The sequence below is a fragment of the Bombyx mandarina genome, chromosome 11, assembly GCF_030267445.1.
Source record: "Bombyx mandarina strain Sakado chromosome 11, ASM3026744v2".
In the NCBI taxonomy this organism is placed as follows: Eukaryota; Metazoa; Arthropoda; class Insecta; order Lepidoptera; family Bombycidae; genus Bombyx; species Bombyx mandarina.
This window is the reverse complement of record NC_143218.1, coordinates 4,921,086-4,941,750: the sequence shown is the minus strand read 5'-3', so window position 1 is coordinate 4,941,750 and position 20,665 is coordinate 4,921,086. Positions and strand designations below refer to the sequence as shown.

At 38.8% G+C, this 20,665-nt stretch overlaps 1 protein-coding gene across 3 annotated transcripts in view; it reads right to left on the bottom strand.

The window, feature by feature from the left end:
- The window catches only part of Cdc25 (cell division cycle 25), a 44,557-nt gene that overhangs the window by 8,487 nt on the left and 15,405 nt on the right, over positions 1 to 20,665 (bottom strand). The window contains exons 1-2 of one of the 3 annotated variants that reach the window (XM_089731459.1): positions 817 to 1,074; positions 76 to 196 (exon numbers count right to left, since the gene is read on the bottom strand). The exons of 1 other annotated variant lie outside the window; for it this stretch is intronic. In XM_089731459.1, the coding sequence (XP_089587585.1) occupies positions 76 to 113 (38 nt within the window). In that variant the 5' untranslated portion in view covers positions 114 to 196; positions 817 to 1,074. Of the gene's footprint in view, positions 1 to 75; positions 197 to 816; positions 1,086 to 20,665 lie in introns of those variants that run through there. One more of the 3 variants, XM_028175609.2, reaches the window with a different exon arrangement.

Below are 20,665 nucleotides of genomic sequence, written 5' to 3'. Positions count from 1 at the left end.
GTTTCAGAAGATTAGTTAGTAGTTTCTATATCTATGAAATAATATAAATAATATTTTTACTAGCAACCTGCTTACATTGAGATTGACTGGAAGAGATCAATTTGAATATTCATTATTGGATGCACCTTGTAGACTTACTACTTGAAGCTAGTTACTGTCTATATTATTACTTCATCTTCAAGTGTTATCCTCTGAACTAGACGGAAACAAAATAAAACAAGACTTGTTTATTTTTAAAGAAAATTACATGATTATCAATTTTGATGTTATGAGCAAAACATGGTTAACATTAATTTTATATTTTATTAATAATAGACACATAGATCATGAAGACCTGTTGGTAATTGAAACTATTATTTGAGATTTAATAAATTTCCTGATGATGTTAATGTATATTTTATAGGTGTAAAGTATGGTAAGTAAAATTATACCGATTTAATAACGTTAAATTATCTTTTAAGCTCAGATTGAAAAAAAAATTCTGTAAATTGGCTCTAAGATGAATAATTTATTCAAATTTTCTGTCATCATTACTGTGTTGGATTGTATTAAATTTCAAAATGACTATATAGTTTATATGTTGCCTCACATACTACTTTACTAAGTATAAGAACCTGAATAGGTAAATAATAAATCATTTTGAAACTTTTAAAGCAAAAAAACAGATAAATTAACTGTTGTAATAAAATGGAACTCGAATGAAACCGTAGTTGGACGTCTTATGAATCAAATTTCATTATACTTTTTAGCGGTATCTTTAGGGTGAAAAGAAAGGGTTAAAATGCGATATGAATGGTAAAAAAACTGGTCACGAACCTTTCATGAACCCTAAGCGACACATTGTTAACGTAAATCAATATCTTTCTGTAGAAATAACATGGAAAACCCCCATCGTGGTTTATGTCGTATAACCAGGTTATGCGAACGAAAATAAATTCACACGTGAACAATTTAGTGTCACGGGTCACTAACTAGACTTCATTGTATTTTGGCACAATAATTAAACAACAAACTATCGTATTAATCACAGGAAATTAAGAGATGTGTAAATAGCGGAATTCGCGCGGTTTTCGTAAGTTTTCTGAACTGTCAATTTCTACGGGCAAAGGCGTTGTTTGTCAAACAGCTGATGGCGTTTTGTTTACGCTTTCTGATTTCCCTTATTGCTTAGGTACTTAGAATTCTAAAGCATTGTTGAGTAAATATCATAAATGTATTATTTATCATTTCACTTTAAATTAATGTATTATCAATAATCTTACATCAATATGACCGTTATAACTTTATTATGGTTGTACTTTACAGACTTTTACAATATTTGTGTTGGAAAATATTTAGATTCAGATCTTCTTTGACTCATGTAGCCGCGTAGTTTGATAAGTTGAACTTTGGTGTAAAAATACATCTGTTCTCTATCGTCAAAAATCGGTTAGATCATCAATATACATAATTCAAATATATTCTGAATTGATTTAGGGAGGTGCATTCGTAATCAGTAGAGCCGTTACCGGTAAAGTATTATTAAAATCAACAGATAGTAATACATATGCATTGTGCTTGAATCTTTGAAGACGGACGAGCTGACGAGCGTAATAAAATGCTCCGTAACATTATACATTGCTTAAGTTAATTATCAATGTTTTCAAATTTTGACATATTATTATGAAGAATTACTTGAAATCTATGAGAGAGATTAAGCCGGTGTTTCCCAACGTGGAGCCCACGCCCCACAAGGAGACAATTTGTTAATTAACGGGGGCAATCGCACTACATTAATATAGAAAATCTGTATTAAAATTATTTTGAATTTGAATTTCAGTTTTTTATTATACGTTTTGATTTCTTCCTAAAACCTATCATTTGTGTTGCTTGAGTGAACAAATCGATTTTTTAACATTAAAACTTATGTAGGTGGGGCATAAAAATTTTAGAAATGTTACAGTGGGGCATGGCACAAAAATACTGGGAAACACTACATTAACGTTTTAAAGTAGTTTTGTTCGTGTATATGGCTCAAGAAGCCGAACTAAATACTAAAAATATTAAATTTTAGTTTCTAAGAATACATATTAACATAATAAAAACAATTTTTCTAATGAAATACGTACTCAACAAATGTTCACGATTGACTTCCATGGTGAAGGAATAACATCGTAGGCAAAATTATAATTTGCGTAATTACTGGTGGTAGGACTTTTTGTGAGTCCGCATGGGTAGGTACCACCACCCTGCCTATATCTGCCGTGAAGCAGTAGTGCGTTTCGGTTTGAAGGGTGGGGCAGCCGTTGTAACTATACTTGAGACCTTAGAACTTATATCACAAGGTGGGTTGCGTATTTACGTTGTAATGTATATGGGCTCCAGCAACCATATATAACATCAGTAACGGTAACATCAGTACCGGAGAACAACCTATTGAGTTTCTCGCCGGATTTTCTCAGTAGGTGGCGTTATTAATCCGGTGGTAGATTCTGTGAAGGAGTGTCCTACGACCGGTGTTAGCAAATTCTCTCAGGCTGAGCCCGTGAGCTCGCCTTCCCGTCGGCGCATAGCAGAAATCATATATAATACACATAAATTAGTTATCAAACAAATCAAGCACTCAACAGAAATGTTTACAGGCGTCAGCCACTAGATGGCTGCGCTTTGATTAGTTTCGCAATGCTCCTATAGATGGCAGTAACATATTATTACCTATCCTTTTTATTTTTAATGAACGATTTTGTAAACTTTCAGAAACCAAAAATTGATAAAATTTAATCAATTTGTCTATGGCAAATAAAGACTCGTATAATTTTTTATTCTCTGTGTTAAGTTGTACAATAATTTAAATGCTTTAACTTTAACAACATATAAGTTTCGGAGCATCCGCTACAAGATGTTGCTAGTTTCCATACAGAAAAAAATATTTGTCTTAATGTATCGCGTTTCACGGTCCTGGCAGAAGCAGCCAGCCCAGCAACACGTAGGGAAAAAAGGCATTGGAGACTGCACTGGAGAAATTTTGAAGCGTATATAAGTATGTATGTCAGTCTCTGGTAGTCATAACACGGGGAATCCTAATTTAGGGCGGTGTGACCATGCGAGATTTGTTCTCACTTATTTATTACTTAAACAAAGCTTATCTTGAAAATTTCGCTAGTGAGATTCAGACATCTGTCAAACGTAACCCTGCCTAACTGTCTTTGACACTGTCATTGTTGATCGTTACGTAATCGCAACGGTTATTCTGTGTCGGTTACGTTATCTGGAGACGGTGCAGATTGTAAGGTCGCGCGCACATTGTCGCGGCGGAGCGGGCAGCGGGCGCCACCAGACAAGCATTTATAAATACGTGCTAATGTTAGAAATGTGAACGTTTGTTTGTTTGTGTGTAGTTTTTTCGTTTGTCCTTCTGGCGAAACGTAGCATAGGAATAGCAAATTTACGTTTTTGTTGTTTCCTACCTATTCTAGTAACCTCGAGGAGTTATTCTAGATTCGCCGAGTTTGTAGGTGAGCTTACGAGGCTCAAACTTGACGACGTTGCTAACGATAAAATAAAACATTACACACACTACCATGTCTTTGACTCAACACATATACAAATACACTCTTTCTTTATTGTTGAAAATTTTGTTATTGCTTAAAGTCTGTGGTCTTAAGAATATGGTAATTGAGAATAGATTGATATTGTTTGTCTTTAATATTATTTGTCTGTAGTGTAATCTTGGCGAAATCTGTGATTATAGAAGTATAATAAATATTTGACAAAAGAATCATAATAGTGTACAAATTTATAATTTCAATTAATTATAGTCGAATTTCGACTACTGGGTACCACTATTATTTGAGAACCGCTCCGTTGCGATACCCGCTTCGCTTATGAGCGCGTCCACAACCGAATCCATTGTGAACTACCCTCCATCGGGAGCATTGGCCGTTGCAACTTTGCTTATCGTTTCGAGTCGGGGGTTAATTTTTTTTCGGTTCACGCAAGGGATGACTACTGGCTTGGCTCTGGGGAGGACGCGAGCTTCACGCCTTTAAGCTTTCGCTGAGTGAATAGGGAGAGTACAAAAGAAAGCGTTTAATATCGACGATGTAAGTGGAAAAATCGTTAATCAGGGTGATGAGTTTATGCAAAACGCTTGTAGCGGTTTTTGTGTTGTTAAAATGAAGATGTCTGCTTAAAAAGAAACTGTCTAGACGTAATTTAAGCTCTTTTAGTGCTGAGCTTATTTTGTAGAAATGTCTTATGGATTTGCAGAAGAAAAAAAGTGCCTTATAGACAATTTTACCATAAATAATTCACAACAAAATAATTTGCAAGAGCTATTTATTAATGTTATTAACTTATTAAAAACGTTGTATGTCCGCGCGCTAAGACACTTCCGTACAGGTCGATACCTAATACCAAACTGCGCAATATTCGGTTTTTCGACGCTCTGCACTATATACGCCCTGTCCTGGTGAAACTGGAAAGGCCTCCGGGCCACCAGTAATACTTCAATCATAAAAAATAAATCTTTATACGCGCTAATATAGAGTCGATCTATCGACGGTTCGCGCTCGAATTCTTTGAATTTTAATATATTGTGATTTTATTTATTTGTTTAATGTAATGAGGAGATCCGTAGAAGAACCAAAGTTGCTGACATAGCCCGTAGGATTAGCAAGCTGACGTGCCAGTCAGTGGGCAGGCCATATAGCGCGAAGATCGGATAGCTGATGGGGCAGAAGGATCCTCGAGTGGAGACCACGTACACGTAAGTGCAGTGTGGTACGGCCACCTACAAGACTGACCAAAGACCTGGTGAGAACCGCTGGGTCACGTTGGATGCAGGTGGCACCGGACCGCATTGGACATCACTTGGAGAGGCCTATGCTCAGCAGTGGACAGTGGACAGGCTGAGATGATGATGATTTAATGTAACATACCTATCGATTCGATTAAGGCACCGAATTTGGATTACCATTGACAGTTATAATATTAGTGCCATTTCGTACCAAAAGGTGCTGGCAGTGGTTTGGCATTGATGTCCTTCTACCTATGCACTGGTAGCTTAAGAGGCTATTCCAGCTATGCCAAATGTCAATAAGATAAATATATAATATACAAGTTGAGGCAATATCTTCTACACATATAAAAATGAATTGCTGTTCGTTAGTCTCGCTAAAACTCGAGAACGGCTCGACCGATTTGGCAAATTTTGGTCTTGAATTATTTGTGGAAGTCCAGAGAAGGTTTAAAAGGTAGATAAATATGAAAATGCTCGGAATTAAAGAAAAATAACAATTTTGTTTTTCCTTTGATGTGTCTCCCGTCGGACGGATTCCTTTTGTTTGTTTTAAGTTAATTTCATACAAAAGTTTAGGTATTTAATTATCGATTGAGGCATTACGAAGTCTGCCGGGTTAGCTAGTTTATAATAATTATTTTGCAATACATATAGGTATTTAAGTAAAGAAAAATCTTTATTATTAAAAAATGTTAAGTTTTTAAAAATGATTTTTCTTCAGTGTCATTGAGTTGAAGTCTGTCATAGACTTAAAAGGAAAGTTCAGATTTGTTTAATATATATAATATTAATGCTGTTTAAAATATTAATTTGAAAAGAGATTAAGGCTTTTAAATTTGTTTGTTTTCTTATCTGTACATATAACAGAAAACGCAATTAAGTCATTTATAGTTTATCCATTCTGAAGTACTACATTTAATTATATGTGTATATCCGCATTGTTAACAACGTTCATAATTTTCCTTGTATTATCAATTGAATAACAAAATAATATAACATAATATATTTGGAATACAAAGACATAGAGTAAAGCGAATCGCCTAGATCAGAATTTTAAAGGTTTCATCTTTAATATTAACGTACCCTGCTTTTTTTTTGTTTAGATGTGTGGACAGACCACCTGGTGTTAAGTGGTCACTGGAGCCCATAGACATCTACAACATAAATGGGCCACCAGCCTTGAGATATAGGTTCTAAAGTCTCAAATATAGTTACAACAGCTGCCCCACCCTTCAAACCAAAACGCATTACTGCTTCACGGCAGAAATAGGTGCTTTGGTTGACTCCGATGCCAGACACCCATAGACAAAGTCAACTGATCCTATCTTCTCAGAGGGTCGCGGTTCCGATCCGGTGATAGATTCTGAGAAGCACTGCTCTTGCTAGGGCTCGTGTTAGCAAATTCTCTCAGGTTAAGCCCGTGAGCTCACCTACTCGCTCGGGCTCATCTAGAATGACCCCTCGAAGTAAAGGTAGAACGAAGAATAAATAGGAAAAAAAGAAACTGGATATGTGTAATTATATACTGTATTGTTACGATAGTTGAATTTTCACTATTTATAATAGAGCTTCTAATTAATATAACTAGTGGTCCCCCAAAAGTCGAAATTCGACTATAATTAATTGAAATTATAAAAGATACTTCTATAATCAGAGATTTCGCCAAAACTACACTATAGACAAATAATATTAAATACATTACACAATTAATCTATTCGCAATTTGACCACACACTTTAAACAATAAATAAAAGTTTGACAATAAAAGAGTATATATTTATATATGTGTGTGTGCGTCAAATACATGGTAGTGTGTGTAATGTTTTTTTTAATTGATTTAATATATTATTAATGCATAATTAAAAAAAAAAAAACATTCTACACTTGCTCTCTATATTCTCTATAAGTGTGGGAAATTTCATGCTCCTCCGTCCGTGCAATTTTCGTAAAAAGGGCACAAAGTTTTGCTTCACGTATCAATTATATATTCAGGGTAGGGTCAATGGTAAGAGATCTCGTGGACGAATCCCCATGCGCTGGACTGATCAGGTGAAAGACCTTACTGAAACCCCACTTAACGAGTGCGTGCGTCAAGCCTTAGTTCGCACACTATGGAAAACATCTGTCAAGGCTTTAATAAACAAGAATTCCACACGACCACGACTGCTCTGCCAAGAGCAACCGACTATGATGATGATGATTAATTATATCGACGCTTGAAAGGCAAACGTGACTAAGCGACAATAACAGCTTTATACATAAATGATAGGCAATAACCATATTCGATGCGCAAAAAAAAAAAAATATTTCTAGGTCTATTAAAATCATTTCAAGCATAAAGCTAAATTCGTTAAAATAGATTTTTTTTCAGGTATTTGAACTTTAAATTAGTCTACTGTAAAGTTCACGCATTGTCGCTTAGTCACGTTTCACGCCTTTCAAGCGTCGATATAGATTCCCCTTACATTACCGTGGTCCATGCACATATTACTGCTTTCCGTCAAAACGACCTTCCACCTTGCTGAGCCAATAAACGAACCGGCAACAAATCCATTCGCATCCTCAAAAGATCGTACCGTACAATAATGGGAATGAACCGAAGACCCGCGCGACAGCTGGTCCCGCATCTGCGCGCACTTGTCGCTCGCAGCTGTGCCGCCAGCGCACGAGCCAAGATCATCCCCCGTCTCAGGAGGGCTATTGTGTGAAATCTTTGTATTTCCTTAACGGTGCTCACCGTTAGCCGTTCCTTTTTTTAGTAACAGTCACGTCGCAGAGCTGGTTTGATGCTTTTGGGTACCTCAAGCACCGGTCACCGTCCTCGCCGTAAATCAACCCACAGACACAGCCCACTGAGTTTCTCGCCGGATCTTCTCAGTGGGTCGCGTTTCCGATCGTGATAGATTCTGCGAAGCACTGCTATCGCTAGGGCGAGTGTTAGCAACACTCCGGTTTGAACCCCGTGAGCTCACCTACACTTCAAGGAGAAGCTGAAATAGCCTCTCAGGGCTATCAGCATAGGTAGAAGAACAAAAAAGAGCTGGTGGTAAATGGTTACCAGCGTCGAGTCACCGGAAGACATGAAGCTGTAGTAGCTTTTGGCTGTGTCAGGGTCACACTTGAATTTTAAAGTTTACAAATAGATACGATGTTGATACTCGTTTCGCACTAAAATGAGCCTAGGGATATTGGTGTTGAAGATGAAGACGGTGGCTCAAGAGGCGGCTGGAGGTGGACGAGGTCCATCTCCAGCCTGATGATTATCAGTGCGAGCTAGGAGCCCATAGGAGCTGGAGAGTGGCTCGAGGATCAGTAATTCGAGAAGACAAGTCGTTGCTTCCAAAGGCCTTCCCTCTTCATTATTTCCCGTTCATTTTACTAGTTATCTGAGGTTTATAAAGCCCTTTATAAGAAAACCGTTAGATGTAAAATGCTTGTTAACAGTCCGATAAACAAGCCCATGGTAAAGGTTAGATAGGCATTAGTTATCATGGGCGTATGCCCTCCCTATGCGGCGCACTGAAGTAATTATATCAATTTCTCTCTTAGATCTTCTAAGGCACCGGAATTTATAGTAGACTCTGGGAAAGACGATTTCGAACGATACTGAGAATGGATCGACTTCTAAGAGCCATAAAAGTCTAAAACTTACTTCTTTTTTTATTGTTTTTATTGCTTGGATGGGTGGACGAGCTCACGGCCCACCTGATCTTGAGTGGTTACCGGAGCTCATCATAGACATGTACAATGTAAATGCCGCCACCCACTTTGAGACATGAGTTGTAAGGTCTCACTTTTAACAGTAAAGCGGCTGCCCCGCCCTTCAAACCGTAACGCATTACTTACTGCTTCAGGGCAGAAATAGGCAGGATAGGTGGAAATAGGTAACAGAAATCGATATAATGACTTCAGTGCGCCGCGTAGGGCATTGGTGACCTACAAGTTAAAGGGTTAAATGCGGGTTCAACATGTCGATCGAACGAACCTGCACCGCTATTCCGAAATACACGTGCAATGCCTTTGTATCGCGGCGACCGGAAAAGGTAGCGCACGTGCATCTAATGAATGTACTATTAAATCCGTGTTAAGATCATACCCGATTCTGTAGACAGAATGGTAAACAGTCGACGTCGCCCTAAACACGTCATTACGGATCCTCCCGATCCATTAACGGTGCTTTTAGGTACCTCAAGTACCGGTAATCGTCCTCGCCGAACCCGTCGCTTGCGACGAGTAAATTAACCCATAGACACAGCTCACTGAGTTTCTCGCCGGATCTTCTCAGTGGATCGCGTTCCGATCCCGTAATAGATTCTGTGAAGCACTTGCTAGGGCTAGTGTAAGCAACACCTCTGGAGCCCCGTGAGCTCATCTACACGTTAGGGTAACGCTGAAATAGCCTCTCATAGCTATCAGGTAGAAAAAAAAAGTGTTGAGATAAATCCGCTTATCACCAACCGGCCTCTGCTCTCAAGCAACATGGGGGGGCGTGGTTCGATCACGCGACAACATATGGCTCTGAAAGCTGATAGTTTGGTTGTATGCAAATTTAACGTGCGAGTGTGTGAGGGCAGCTCAGTCGCCATATGTCACGACGCGGGAGGCGAGCGAGCGTGGGGGAACTATATTAATTATATATCGAGGGACGAAAGCTTTTATATGGTTTAAGAGACATTTTTTTCAAATTTACAGGAGAGCCTTTTACAGCATTTGGAAAAACAATATAATTACCAAAAAAAAATCCTCAGCTATTTGAAATGGAGTTAACATTGTTGTTGACTCGTGCTTGCCGTTCGAGCGTCTCCCTCGCCTCCTCCCTGGATGAGGATAGAGCATCGACAGAGTAACATTACCAAAGTGAGAAGCGAGAAATTTAAACTTTTTTTTATTGCATAGATGGGTAGACGAGCTCACAGCCCACCTAGTGTTAAGTGGTTACCGGAGGCCATAGACATCTAAGGTCTCAGTATAGTTACAACGGCTGCCCCGCCCTTCAAACCGAAACGCAGAAATAGGCAGGGCGGTGGTACCTACCCGTGCGGACTGACAAGAGGTCCTAACCACCAATAATAAACTTAGTGTGTTAGTAGTGGCTTAACTTAAAAAAAATTAAAGAAAATGAGTTCCGTACTTTGAACAAGTATCCGAGTATGTATTCTCTAGGTTTATAAAAACTATAATATGTTAATAGGTGAAGCAAAAACTTTGTATCCCTTTTTACCAAAATGGCGCGGACGGAGGATTATAAAATTTCTCACACTTATACAGTGAAAGAGTGCAGAATGCTAATTTTTTTTTAAATTATGCATTAATAATAAATTAAATCAATAAAAAAACATTACACACACTACCTTGTTTTTGACACACACACACATATTTATATCCTATGTTTATTGTCAAACTTTTGTTATTGGTTAAAGTCTGAGTTTAAATTGAAAATAGGTTAATATTGTTTATCTTTAATATTATTTGTCTACAGTGTAGTCTTGGCGAGATCTGTGATTACAGAAGTATAATAGTTTTTGACAATTGAACCATAATAATGTTCAAACTTATAATTTCAATTAATTATAGTCGAATTTCGACTACTGCGGGATCACTCGTTAAGTGAAATTTAAATTTTGGTGTAGAAAAGGACAAAGTACACTTTCCATCTCGCTTAAATCAAGCGCATGCTTTAAGCTTTAAAGCTTACGCTTTAAGACTTTAATTATTAAAATCGAAACTGAAAAATTACGTTTCTTCAATTACATTTTTAGCATTTATCTAACTAAAACATTTACTGTGAATATTAAGTTATATTTTATGAATTGTTTCACAGTAATTACATTTCTTTGTTTAAAAAATTTGTAGTTGGTATGACCATCACAATATGGCTAATTGTGTAAAAAATTAAGGCAATTTTCGGATTGACAAATAGCAGCACTGTTGGTGGGAGCGATGGCAGTAGTGGGGACGTGACATAATAAAAACAGACGGTAGTCAGAAAAAAAACGAGGGAAAAAAGCAGTGTATTCTTTAGTGAGCAGGGCTCTGAAACTGCGATACTTTAAGACAAATACTTTTTTGTATGAAAACTAGCGACATCTTGTAGCGGATGCCCCTTAACTTATATGTTGTTATAGTTAAGGCATTTCATTATTGTATAACTAAACGCAGAATCAAAAAAAAAAAAATCATACAAGTCTTTATTTGCTATAGACAAATTGATTAAATTTTATCAATTTTAGGTTTCTGAAAATATTTCATTAAAAATAAAAAGGATAGGTAATATGTTACTACCATCTACAGGAGCAATGAAAAACTAATCAACGCGCAGCCATCTAGTGGCCGACGCCCGTAAACATTTTTGTTGAGTGCTCGAGTTGCTTAACTAATTTATGTGTATGATCTATGGTACAAGTGGAGTTACAAATAAAGCAATACAGAATTAAGTGAACTATTGCAACTTGTGTATTTATTTCCTGGTTTTGCAAGCCTTTTAAGCCTTCGTCAAACAGAACGCGTACTTAGCGCGGGTCGGAGCGCTAAACTAACGCCGCGCTATGACGCCAGATGAGCGCCAGAGCTATAGGCGCTATAGCGCTGGCGCTCTGTTTGACGGTATGTTACCGTAGTAGTACAACACATCTCGGCGTCATAGCGTAGCGCTCTGACGCGCGCTAATTACGCGTTCTGTTTGACGAAGCTTTTAAATAAACAAGTAATGTTAGCATTTTATAGAATTGTATTGTATTTTCATTGTAATACTACATCTTATGTGTGGAAATCCTGGTGTAAGGCCGACATATACCTACAAAGGAAGCTGTCGTTTCCCGCAGCCCTAAAGGAAGTCCGCGCGGTTATCGGTCGTTTGGGCCGCCAACCCGAGTTCCGGCGGTCGCCCTTCGCCCCGGTAACCGAACACTTGACTGACCCTCCCAAATCTTACGTCTTACTGACCGCAATCTCTTCCTGTAGGTTTTTTTGAAGTTATACTTCTTTAGGCGCGTTATGAAAAATTGATAAGAGTGAAATTTCACGATGCGCGCGCACCGTGACACAAAATTAACAGAATGAAGTTGCCCACTAAATCGCTCATTACAATACGACCGACGTAACTTGGCGAGTCTGAATATAGCCGCAGGTGCACTTTCCGAACCGTACCGAGAATTACCGAATCTATACGATGTCAAGAAAAAGGATTTCCAATATGCGTGTTTGAGGATGTTGTTTAATCGATTTTTTTTCAAATTGATTAAAATTTAAATAAAAAAAAAAAAAATTTTAATAAAAATAAAGTATAACTTCTTACGCGCGTACATAAGTACACGCATCCTTTTTTCCTTACCTATGCTGATAGCCTTGAAAGGCTATGTCAGCTTCTCCTTGACGTGTAGGTGAGCTCACGGGGCTCAAACCGGAAGTGTTGCTAACGCTGGCCCTAACATGAGCAGTGCTTCGCAGAATCTACCGTCGGATCGGAAACGCGACCCACTGAGAAGATCGCGCGAGAAACTCAGTGGGATGTGGTGACGCGCACAACGTACTGATAACTCGACTTGTGTATATGTTAACGGAAATGTATGTAATCCGTCATTGTATACAATTCCTAGGAAATGTATGTAATTCCTACAATCGCACGGAAATGTGTGAAATAAATTATATTATACTTACACTTTACACATTTCCTAGGAAATCTATACATTTCCTAAATAGCAATCGGAAATGTAAAACATTTAAGATATTGGTGGGTACGCGGGGACAGCGGGACGAGTCTTGCATTACGGTCAGTTGCCAACTTGCAATCCACTGGAACCGGCCAGGGATTTAAGAAGTGCCTTTGCAAGAAAAACTGTGCTACATCAAGATGTCTGTGTTTTAAAAATAAAGTATTATGTACTTCCAAATGCCATTCGAGCTTACCCTGCAAAATTAAATAGCTATATGGACTGACAAAGTATTATAATATAAAGATTTACTTTTATACTTTGACATTTATAATTACTTCATTATCAGACTGATTACTTGCCAAATGAAAATTTGATTTTATAAGAATAAATATAATGTTGATTTTGTGATACGTTAAAAGTTAATAGATAGTTGATTTTAGAAGTTTTAATTAGTAAGATAATATGAATATATTATTATTATTTTACGGTATGACTGTTACCCGATTGTCTCAAAAAGTATTATAATAAAAAAATATTATTAACAACGTGTTTTATTTCAGAAAGCATTTACTTTATACATTTCCTAATACGATATTGTAATTATATACAATTCCGAGGAAATTTATACATTTCCTAGGATATGTATGCATTAAATAGTTTTTCAAACAATATTTTATACATTTCCTAAATAGTATCGGAATTGTACACATTTCCTAGAATTTGTATACAATTCCTTGATTTCATACATTTCCGGTAACATATACACATGTATGCCATGGAAATATTTTTAATTAAATTTTCATCAACTCGTACCTAATAGACATAGGCATTGTATATGGCAAAGCTACGAGATCACAATAAACCCACAAAACGCAGATACTACGAAGTTGACAAGATAATGTTCACTGACTAAGTTAATTATAAGAAAGAAAAAAAAACATTTTTCGTTTTTTTTAAATGGCGAACAGTCATGTTGTCTGAAAAAAAAACAAAAAAAATAGATAAGATGTCGATGAAATAGATTCGAAATTAAAAAATGTCCTCCGTGTCGATTTCACGAACGACATGTTTTCCTAATCACTCCGGTCGGAGTTCTCGGAAGTTCGAATTTTAAAAAAATATTCAAATACCGATTTAGATTTACCGTTACACAAACACGTGCATTCGACTTGCGTGTTTTTTTTTTCTCGCGTTTTTACGTAAATTGTTTAGGAACGATTCGACGCCCCCGCGCCCCGCACGACTCCCCCGCGCCCCTCGCTTTGCTTCTATATCGGTTTTAAGAATAACAGAAATATGGCTATTTAGAACGATTTCTTAATTTAGGTTGAGGTTCCATTATACAGCGTGTGGTTCCATTACAAAAAAGTAATTTCTTGTTATTAACCGATTTCAAAAAAGGAGGAGGTAATTATTAATGTGAATTTTTTTAATGTTCATTACATCAAAACTATGTTCAGGGTTAACGTATTTTGATGATAATTGTTTTGAAAGGTGGTGCCATGAATTTTTTTATCAACATCTGACAAATAGTTTTCGATTGGTAATGTAGATAGTATTAATTATCGAATTTAGACAACACTGATAATCATCTTCTTAATTCGGTTTCAAGTCGAGTCTACGGCTTATTAAAATCCAAGATTAAATTTTGCAACAAAAACAAAAAAAGACCAATTGCTTGTTACCGAAAATAAACTAAAAACAATTAATTCCAAATCGAGTCAATGCAGTAACTAGATTCGTCCCGATCCGCGGAATCGTGTCAAGGCTGCATCCGTACTAATAATGACTGTAACGGTTTTTTTAAGTAGAACACAGAGCCGTTTCATTTGAACATAATGTCCATTACGTTGGACCCGCGTTGGCGAATGCGTTCCTCTCTATGGCATGTCTTGAATTAGTGGTTTTCAGCGAGTTCCATTTTCGTTCCGCAGCTCTGTCTGATGTCAAATGGGTGACGTCATAGTCCATAGCATACCATAACAACTGACATCCTCGCAAAGCATTAATCGGCAGTACAAACTATCTGAATTAACTGGTGGTAGGACGTCTTGTGAGTCCGCACGGGTTGGTACCGCCGCTCTGTCTTTTCTGGTGTGAAGCAGTAACGTGTTTCGGTTTCAAGGGTCGGGTGGCCGTGTTAAAACTGAGACCTTAGAACTCATATCTCAAGATATTTACGTTGTAGACGTCTATGGTAACCACTTAACATCAGGTGGGGTGTGAACTCGTCCACCCATCTAAGCAATATAAATAGTGAAAAACAATTGGCGCGTTAGTCGTTCTTTCGAATCGCTTTGGCTTTGAACGTCGCCCGAATATGGGGTTCATCTGTGAAACGTCATCATCAGAATTTGTTTCAAGCTATAATTGACTAGCTGAGCCGCATCGAGGTCGCCCTATCTAATTGGAGCGCGCATGTTTTGCTCCAGTATCGCAATTACAACCGTCGCCCATTGCTTTATCGAGCGTGCACGTTGCGGAACGCTAACGGCGCGGCGCGGCGTATCGGCACCACGAGGACGCAGACTGGCCGCGAAATCGGACGTTAAATTCGCTCAAATTCAACGACAGCCCGTTCCTAATTCATTCTCCGGTCACTGTCCTCGTCGAACCCGTCGCTTGCGACGAAGGGCTCGACGAGTGAATTAACCCACAGACATAGCCCACTGAGTTTCACGCCGGATCTTCTCAGTGGATCGCGTTTCCGATCCGGTGTTAGATTCTGCGAAGCACGGCTCTTACTAGGGCCAGTGTTAGCAACACACACGGTTTGAGCCACGTGAGCTCACCTATACGTAAAGGAGAAGCTGAAATAGCCTCTCAAGGCTATCAGCATGGGTAGGGAAAAAAGAAATCCTAATTCAAAAACAAATGTTCGAATATCGAATTTCGATCGGAACAGGAATGGGATTGTATAAAAATTCGATTCCAAATTCGAATCGTTAGCGTGCAAGTCATTAGAGCGACCCGCGAACGCGTCATATCCTGTCACGTTAATTAGTTGAACATCGGTTCTTTTGAGAAACGTTTGGAAGAGATTAAGGATTTTGCTTTTCTAGATCGACATGCCGACCTCATCGTTCACCGTGTCGTGAATACCGCATCCCGCCTTGAGACATGAGGTCTAATGCCCGGACAAACGATTAACCGGGTTTGTTTCGCAGTAGAACTAATCACGCGTTTCCAATCGAAATGTGTGCAAATTTATGTGTATCTTCTTTTTTTATTGCTTAGATGGATGGACGAGCTCACAGCCCACCTGGTGTTAAGTTGTTACTGGGGTCCATAGACATCTACAACGTAAATGCGCCACCCATCTTGAGATATAAGTTCTAAGGTCTCAGTATAGTTACAACGGCTGCTCCACCCTTCAAACCGACACGCATTACTGCTTCACGCAGAAATAGGCAGGGTGGTAGTACCTACCCGAGCGGACTCACAAGGCGTCCTACCACCAGTAAGTATATTCGGATATAAATCATATAGTGATTTCAAATTATATTTAACGGTATATGTTTATTGCATCTATGTATTTTCTTTAATAATAGTACAGCGCAACATACCTGCTGTCTTTATCTTTCTAGATTGTCTGTAAATTAAACGGTTTTCTGGAAGAGGTCGCTCTTAACGATAAGGCTGCCTATTGCCTCTCTCTCTCTCTCTCTCTCTCTCTCTATTCTAGTGACCTCGAAGGGTCACACTAGATTCGCGGAACGAGTAGGTGAGCTCACGGGGCTCTAACCTAAGGACGTTGCTAACACTAAGAGCAGTGCTTCGCAGAATCTACCACCCGATCGGAACTGCGACCCACTGAGAAGATCCGGCGAGAATCTCAGTGGGCTGTATACCGGAAGATAACTCCTCAGCCATCGGAGTTTGTAAACTAACTCATAATTCGCATATTCCGAACACATAATACCTACTTGCAGTTTCAAAGTCAAAAAGCGACAAACTCTGTTATCGATTGAGTTGCCACAAAAAAAAAACGCAATTAAAAAAAATAAACACGCTAACGTTTTTTTTTTTTGTGTTTAGATAAGATTGCAGCGCGCGCGCGAAAACCGTTAGCGGTGACGTCACCGGGCTCCGAGCGCGTTCTACGTTCGAATTTATAAATAGAAACATTTCGCACTGCACTCTGCAGTTCTGTTTATGAAGCCGTTTCCGGCACAGAGTAGAATGAACGCAGAGGTGCAGAGCACTGATAAATATAATAAATAAATAACTGGGAACAAATAGTGCACGGTCATTCGGCTCTAAATTAGAATTCTCTGTGTTATATGTACCAGAGACTGATACATACTTATATTGCTTATATGGGTGGAGGAGCTCACGGCCCACCTGGCGTGAAGTGGTTACAGAAGCCCATAGACATCTACGACGTAAATGCACCAACCCGCCTTGAGATGAGTTCTAAGGTCTCAGTATAATTACAACCGCTGACCCACTCTTCAAACCAAAACGCATTACTGCTTCACGGCAGAAATAGGCATGGTAATTGTGCTTATCCGTGTTGACTCACAAGACGTCCCACCACCAGATTATTTAGATAATAACACGCAGACGAAGTGCAAACAAACCTGTTCGTCACACGAATGTTTGCTCGATGCGGGAATCGATCCCACAGCCCTTGGCCCGATAGTCAGGGCCGCTAACCTACGGGTCAGTCTAAATGCTGTAACAATTAACTTATTGATCAAAATTCCAAGGTCATTGTTTAATAAAATATTCCGAAATTCGTTTAATATGAAGTATATAGGTATATATAATAATAATTGAAGTTTTATTGTTGTGTTATTGTAGTTTCGGTTGAAATGACGTGACAAACAACAATTACGATTTTAGACCCACATATTAATGTCGCGGATGTGTGTGTTATAATCCTTCTATTAATATAAATGCGAAAGTTTGTAATGTATGGATGTATGTTTGTTCCTCTTTCAGGCAAAAACGACTGAATGGATTTCAAGAAAAACTTAAAATAATATAGCTGACACATCAGAATAACACGTAGGCTATAATTTATAAAGATATAGTGTGAATTACCTAAAATATATGGATAAGTGTCAAGTAAGAAGGAAAAAAATCAGGGGTGTGCCGGAAAAACCGTTGCTGTTACACGTATATAAAATTTAAATGTTTGTCTTAAATAATTATACAAAAAGCCCGCAAGCGCATATATCTATCTTTTAGGTGTAGGCAATTATCCACATAACAGTGAACCATGAATATAAAAAGAGGAAAGATTACATTTTTTGTTTGAAACTTTCTTTTTTGTTGTTATTGTTACTCTCAGAACCAGATTTGTATAAAAGAAAATCCAATAAGATCAATACAGTTCCCGAAGCGAAGCGAGAGCGGGTCCCTTTTTTTTTTTTTTTTTTTTTTCTTTTCCTACCTATGCTGATAGCCTTGAGAGGCTATTTCAGCTTCACCCTAACGTTTGTAGGTGAGCTCGCGGGGCTCAACCGGAGGGTTGCTAACACTGACCCTAGCAAGAGCAGTGCTTCGCAGAATCTACCACCGGATCGGAAACGCGACCCACTGAGAAGATCCGGCGAGAAACTCAGTGGGCTGTGTCTATGGGTTAGTTCGCTCGTCGAGCCCTTCGTCGCAAGCGACGGGTTCGACGAGGACAGTGACCGGAACGGGTCCCTAGTAAATAAATAAATAAGCCTTTATTGCTGTTAGACTTTAACTTATTTAACTAAACATAGAATGATAACAATAGAGGTAAGAAAAGTATAAATTCGAGCTTTCGATAAGGCCTCCTCTAAGGATCTTGCCTAAGGATTGCGATCTCTAAGGATCACTTGTTTCTGTCCGTTTCGATACGTAATCATCTGGTACAGCTACTTGCTCCAAATCGACTTCTCTTTGGATATCTTCCTCTACCTCTGATTTCACTGGGATACCATTTCGTTATTATTCTGGTCCACTATTTTCAGCATATGTCCGTCCCATGCCATTGTATGTGTGTATTTAATTGTTTAATTAAATCTTATCAATGTTATTTATTCGCTGGCCGTTTTAATGTGCGATTTGTGTTTATCTACTTTAAACATAGCGTATATAATGGACATTAATGAGTGCGCGGGCATTCACACATACTCTGTGATTCGATTTCCGATTCAAAATTAGAACGTCTTTTTTTGCGATTTCGAATAAGGAACACCGTCGCGCCCCAGCCGGCGAAGGTCGTGACCTCGTCGCATTGTCGCTCGCGTTTCCCGTGCGAATCTGTATCATCTGATTGTCTATTGTTGTTTTTTTTTTCGTTTCTCAAGCTTCCGGATCGCAATGGCATCGGGGGCGCGTGGCTTAGGGTACAAAGTTTCCCATACATTTCGCAAAGGGTACATGCAGACTTTAGTTTGGATCGGCTGATAACAATTCATTTTAAGACTGTTATTATTATTCGCTCCGATTTCGATGGGAACTGTTTTGAGTATTGACCGATTCAGTTTGGGCGGCTGGAAGAGACGTAATGAAACCGTCAACAATGCTGTCAATGACAACGTCAACACTAAATACTTCGTGTAAATGTTGAAATGAGTTGCGCGCGTATCTTCGGGCCCCGAACGCGTGTTCCCAACCGTCATCTCGATTACAGCATCAGTTCGTTGACCTTATTTACGGAGGATGTGTAAGTGTGTCAGTAGTGGGCAGGACAAATTTAAGCTTCCTCTATTCTTCGCTATTTATGTACTTATTGTTTGATGAACCATGCGCTGTTTTAAGGCAATAAGAAGGAAATGTGCATATGAGCAATCGTGAGCATTTGTGAGTATTACGCGCATTAAATAAACATACTAGCGTACCAGTTTTTTAGGAGACGTGACTAAAAAAACTCCGAATTTTTCGTAAGCGCTCGTGAGCACAAAAATAATTTTCGATATAGGTATCAACACTACGGGTCGTACGTTTACCATAAACATTATCTAAGACCCGACGCACTTTGCGGGAGCGCTTCCCGAGCGAGCGAGACGTTCAGAGCGAGATAGAACACGCGACCGTTAAAGCGAGTTCCGGAACAGGTTGCTTTTCTTTACGAAACCGAGATTTGTTGTCTATTAATTCCCGGTTTTTTTCTCTCTCTCTCTCCCTCTCTCTCTATATTCGAACTGATCGTGAACACAAGCATGTCATCCAAACACGAGTCTAGCCTTCGTACAGACAAATTAACAGTATTTCTTTCTTTATGGCCCTTATAGGCAGACGAGCATACGGCCCAACTAATGGTGAGTGGTTACCGTCGCCCATGGATTTCAGCAACCCCAGCGGCGAAGCAAAGCCGCTGCCTACCGTTGAAACAGGGTAGTCTAAATCGCTACTGTTCTGAGCAGATCCAACGTTCCAGTAGTGGATGCATTCGCGGAGCAGCTGTCCTTGAGTTGTTAGGTCTCTTTCGGAGACGCTCGGGCAGTTGCTAGCGAATCTCACCTCTCCTGGCTGAGCTTATGCTCGCCCGCCTGTCCTGGTGTAATCGGAAAAGCCAGTAATCCTTCCTTCATAAAAAAAAGATTCAGCAAATTCTACGGGATTGTTCCTCATATTGCTCCCAAAGCACACAGCTCAGCAACAGACGTACTTACACATCTTAACGCCGCTGGCACAATCATGTTTGTTTAAGCTACGTGAACTTTAAGATGCATGAATGTCTCAGAGCAGCCACCTCATCTCTTCCATCATGTGTCGTAAGACATTTAATGACGTCATTTTGCAAGAAAGTAGTTAGTATTAATGCCGGTTTGCACGTTGTTAGACTTGGACCTCATGTTTCAAGTGACCCATATTGACTCCTGTCGGGGTATAGAGTGAGTTTGATCGCAAAACAAGCATTTAAATTAACATAAGTCATTGTCGGCAAAGATAAACTAACCTTGTGCTAATAATCACATTGCAATTCGGAAATAACACAGATATAACATATCGAGGGGTGAAAGGTAACTGCGATAAGCAACTTCAAAGAAGAGTCATTTAAAGTTTAAAATTTGGCAAAAATATCATAACAAAAAAAATCATCTTCAGCTATTTAAACGGAATAAACTTAACTGAAGTTCAATTAAAAACATCGAACTGTTGATGCTGATACCAAATAAAACGCACCTTTAATTATAAAGATAAATGTCGCTTGAACAAAATAGCATTTCATCCCTCGCAATGTATAAATCTCACATTAATACAGGCATACCATAATATAAGCCGCGTGAATTAATAGAAGAAAAAAA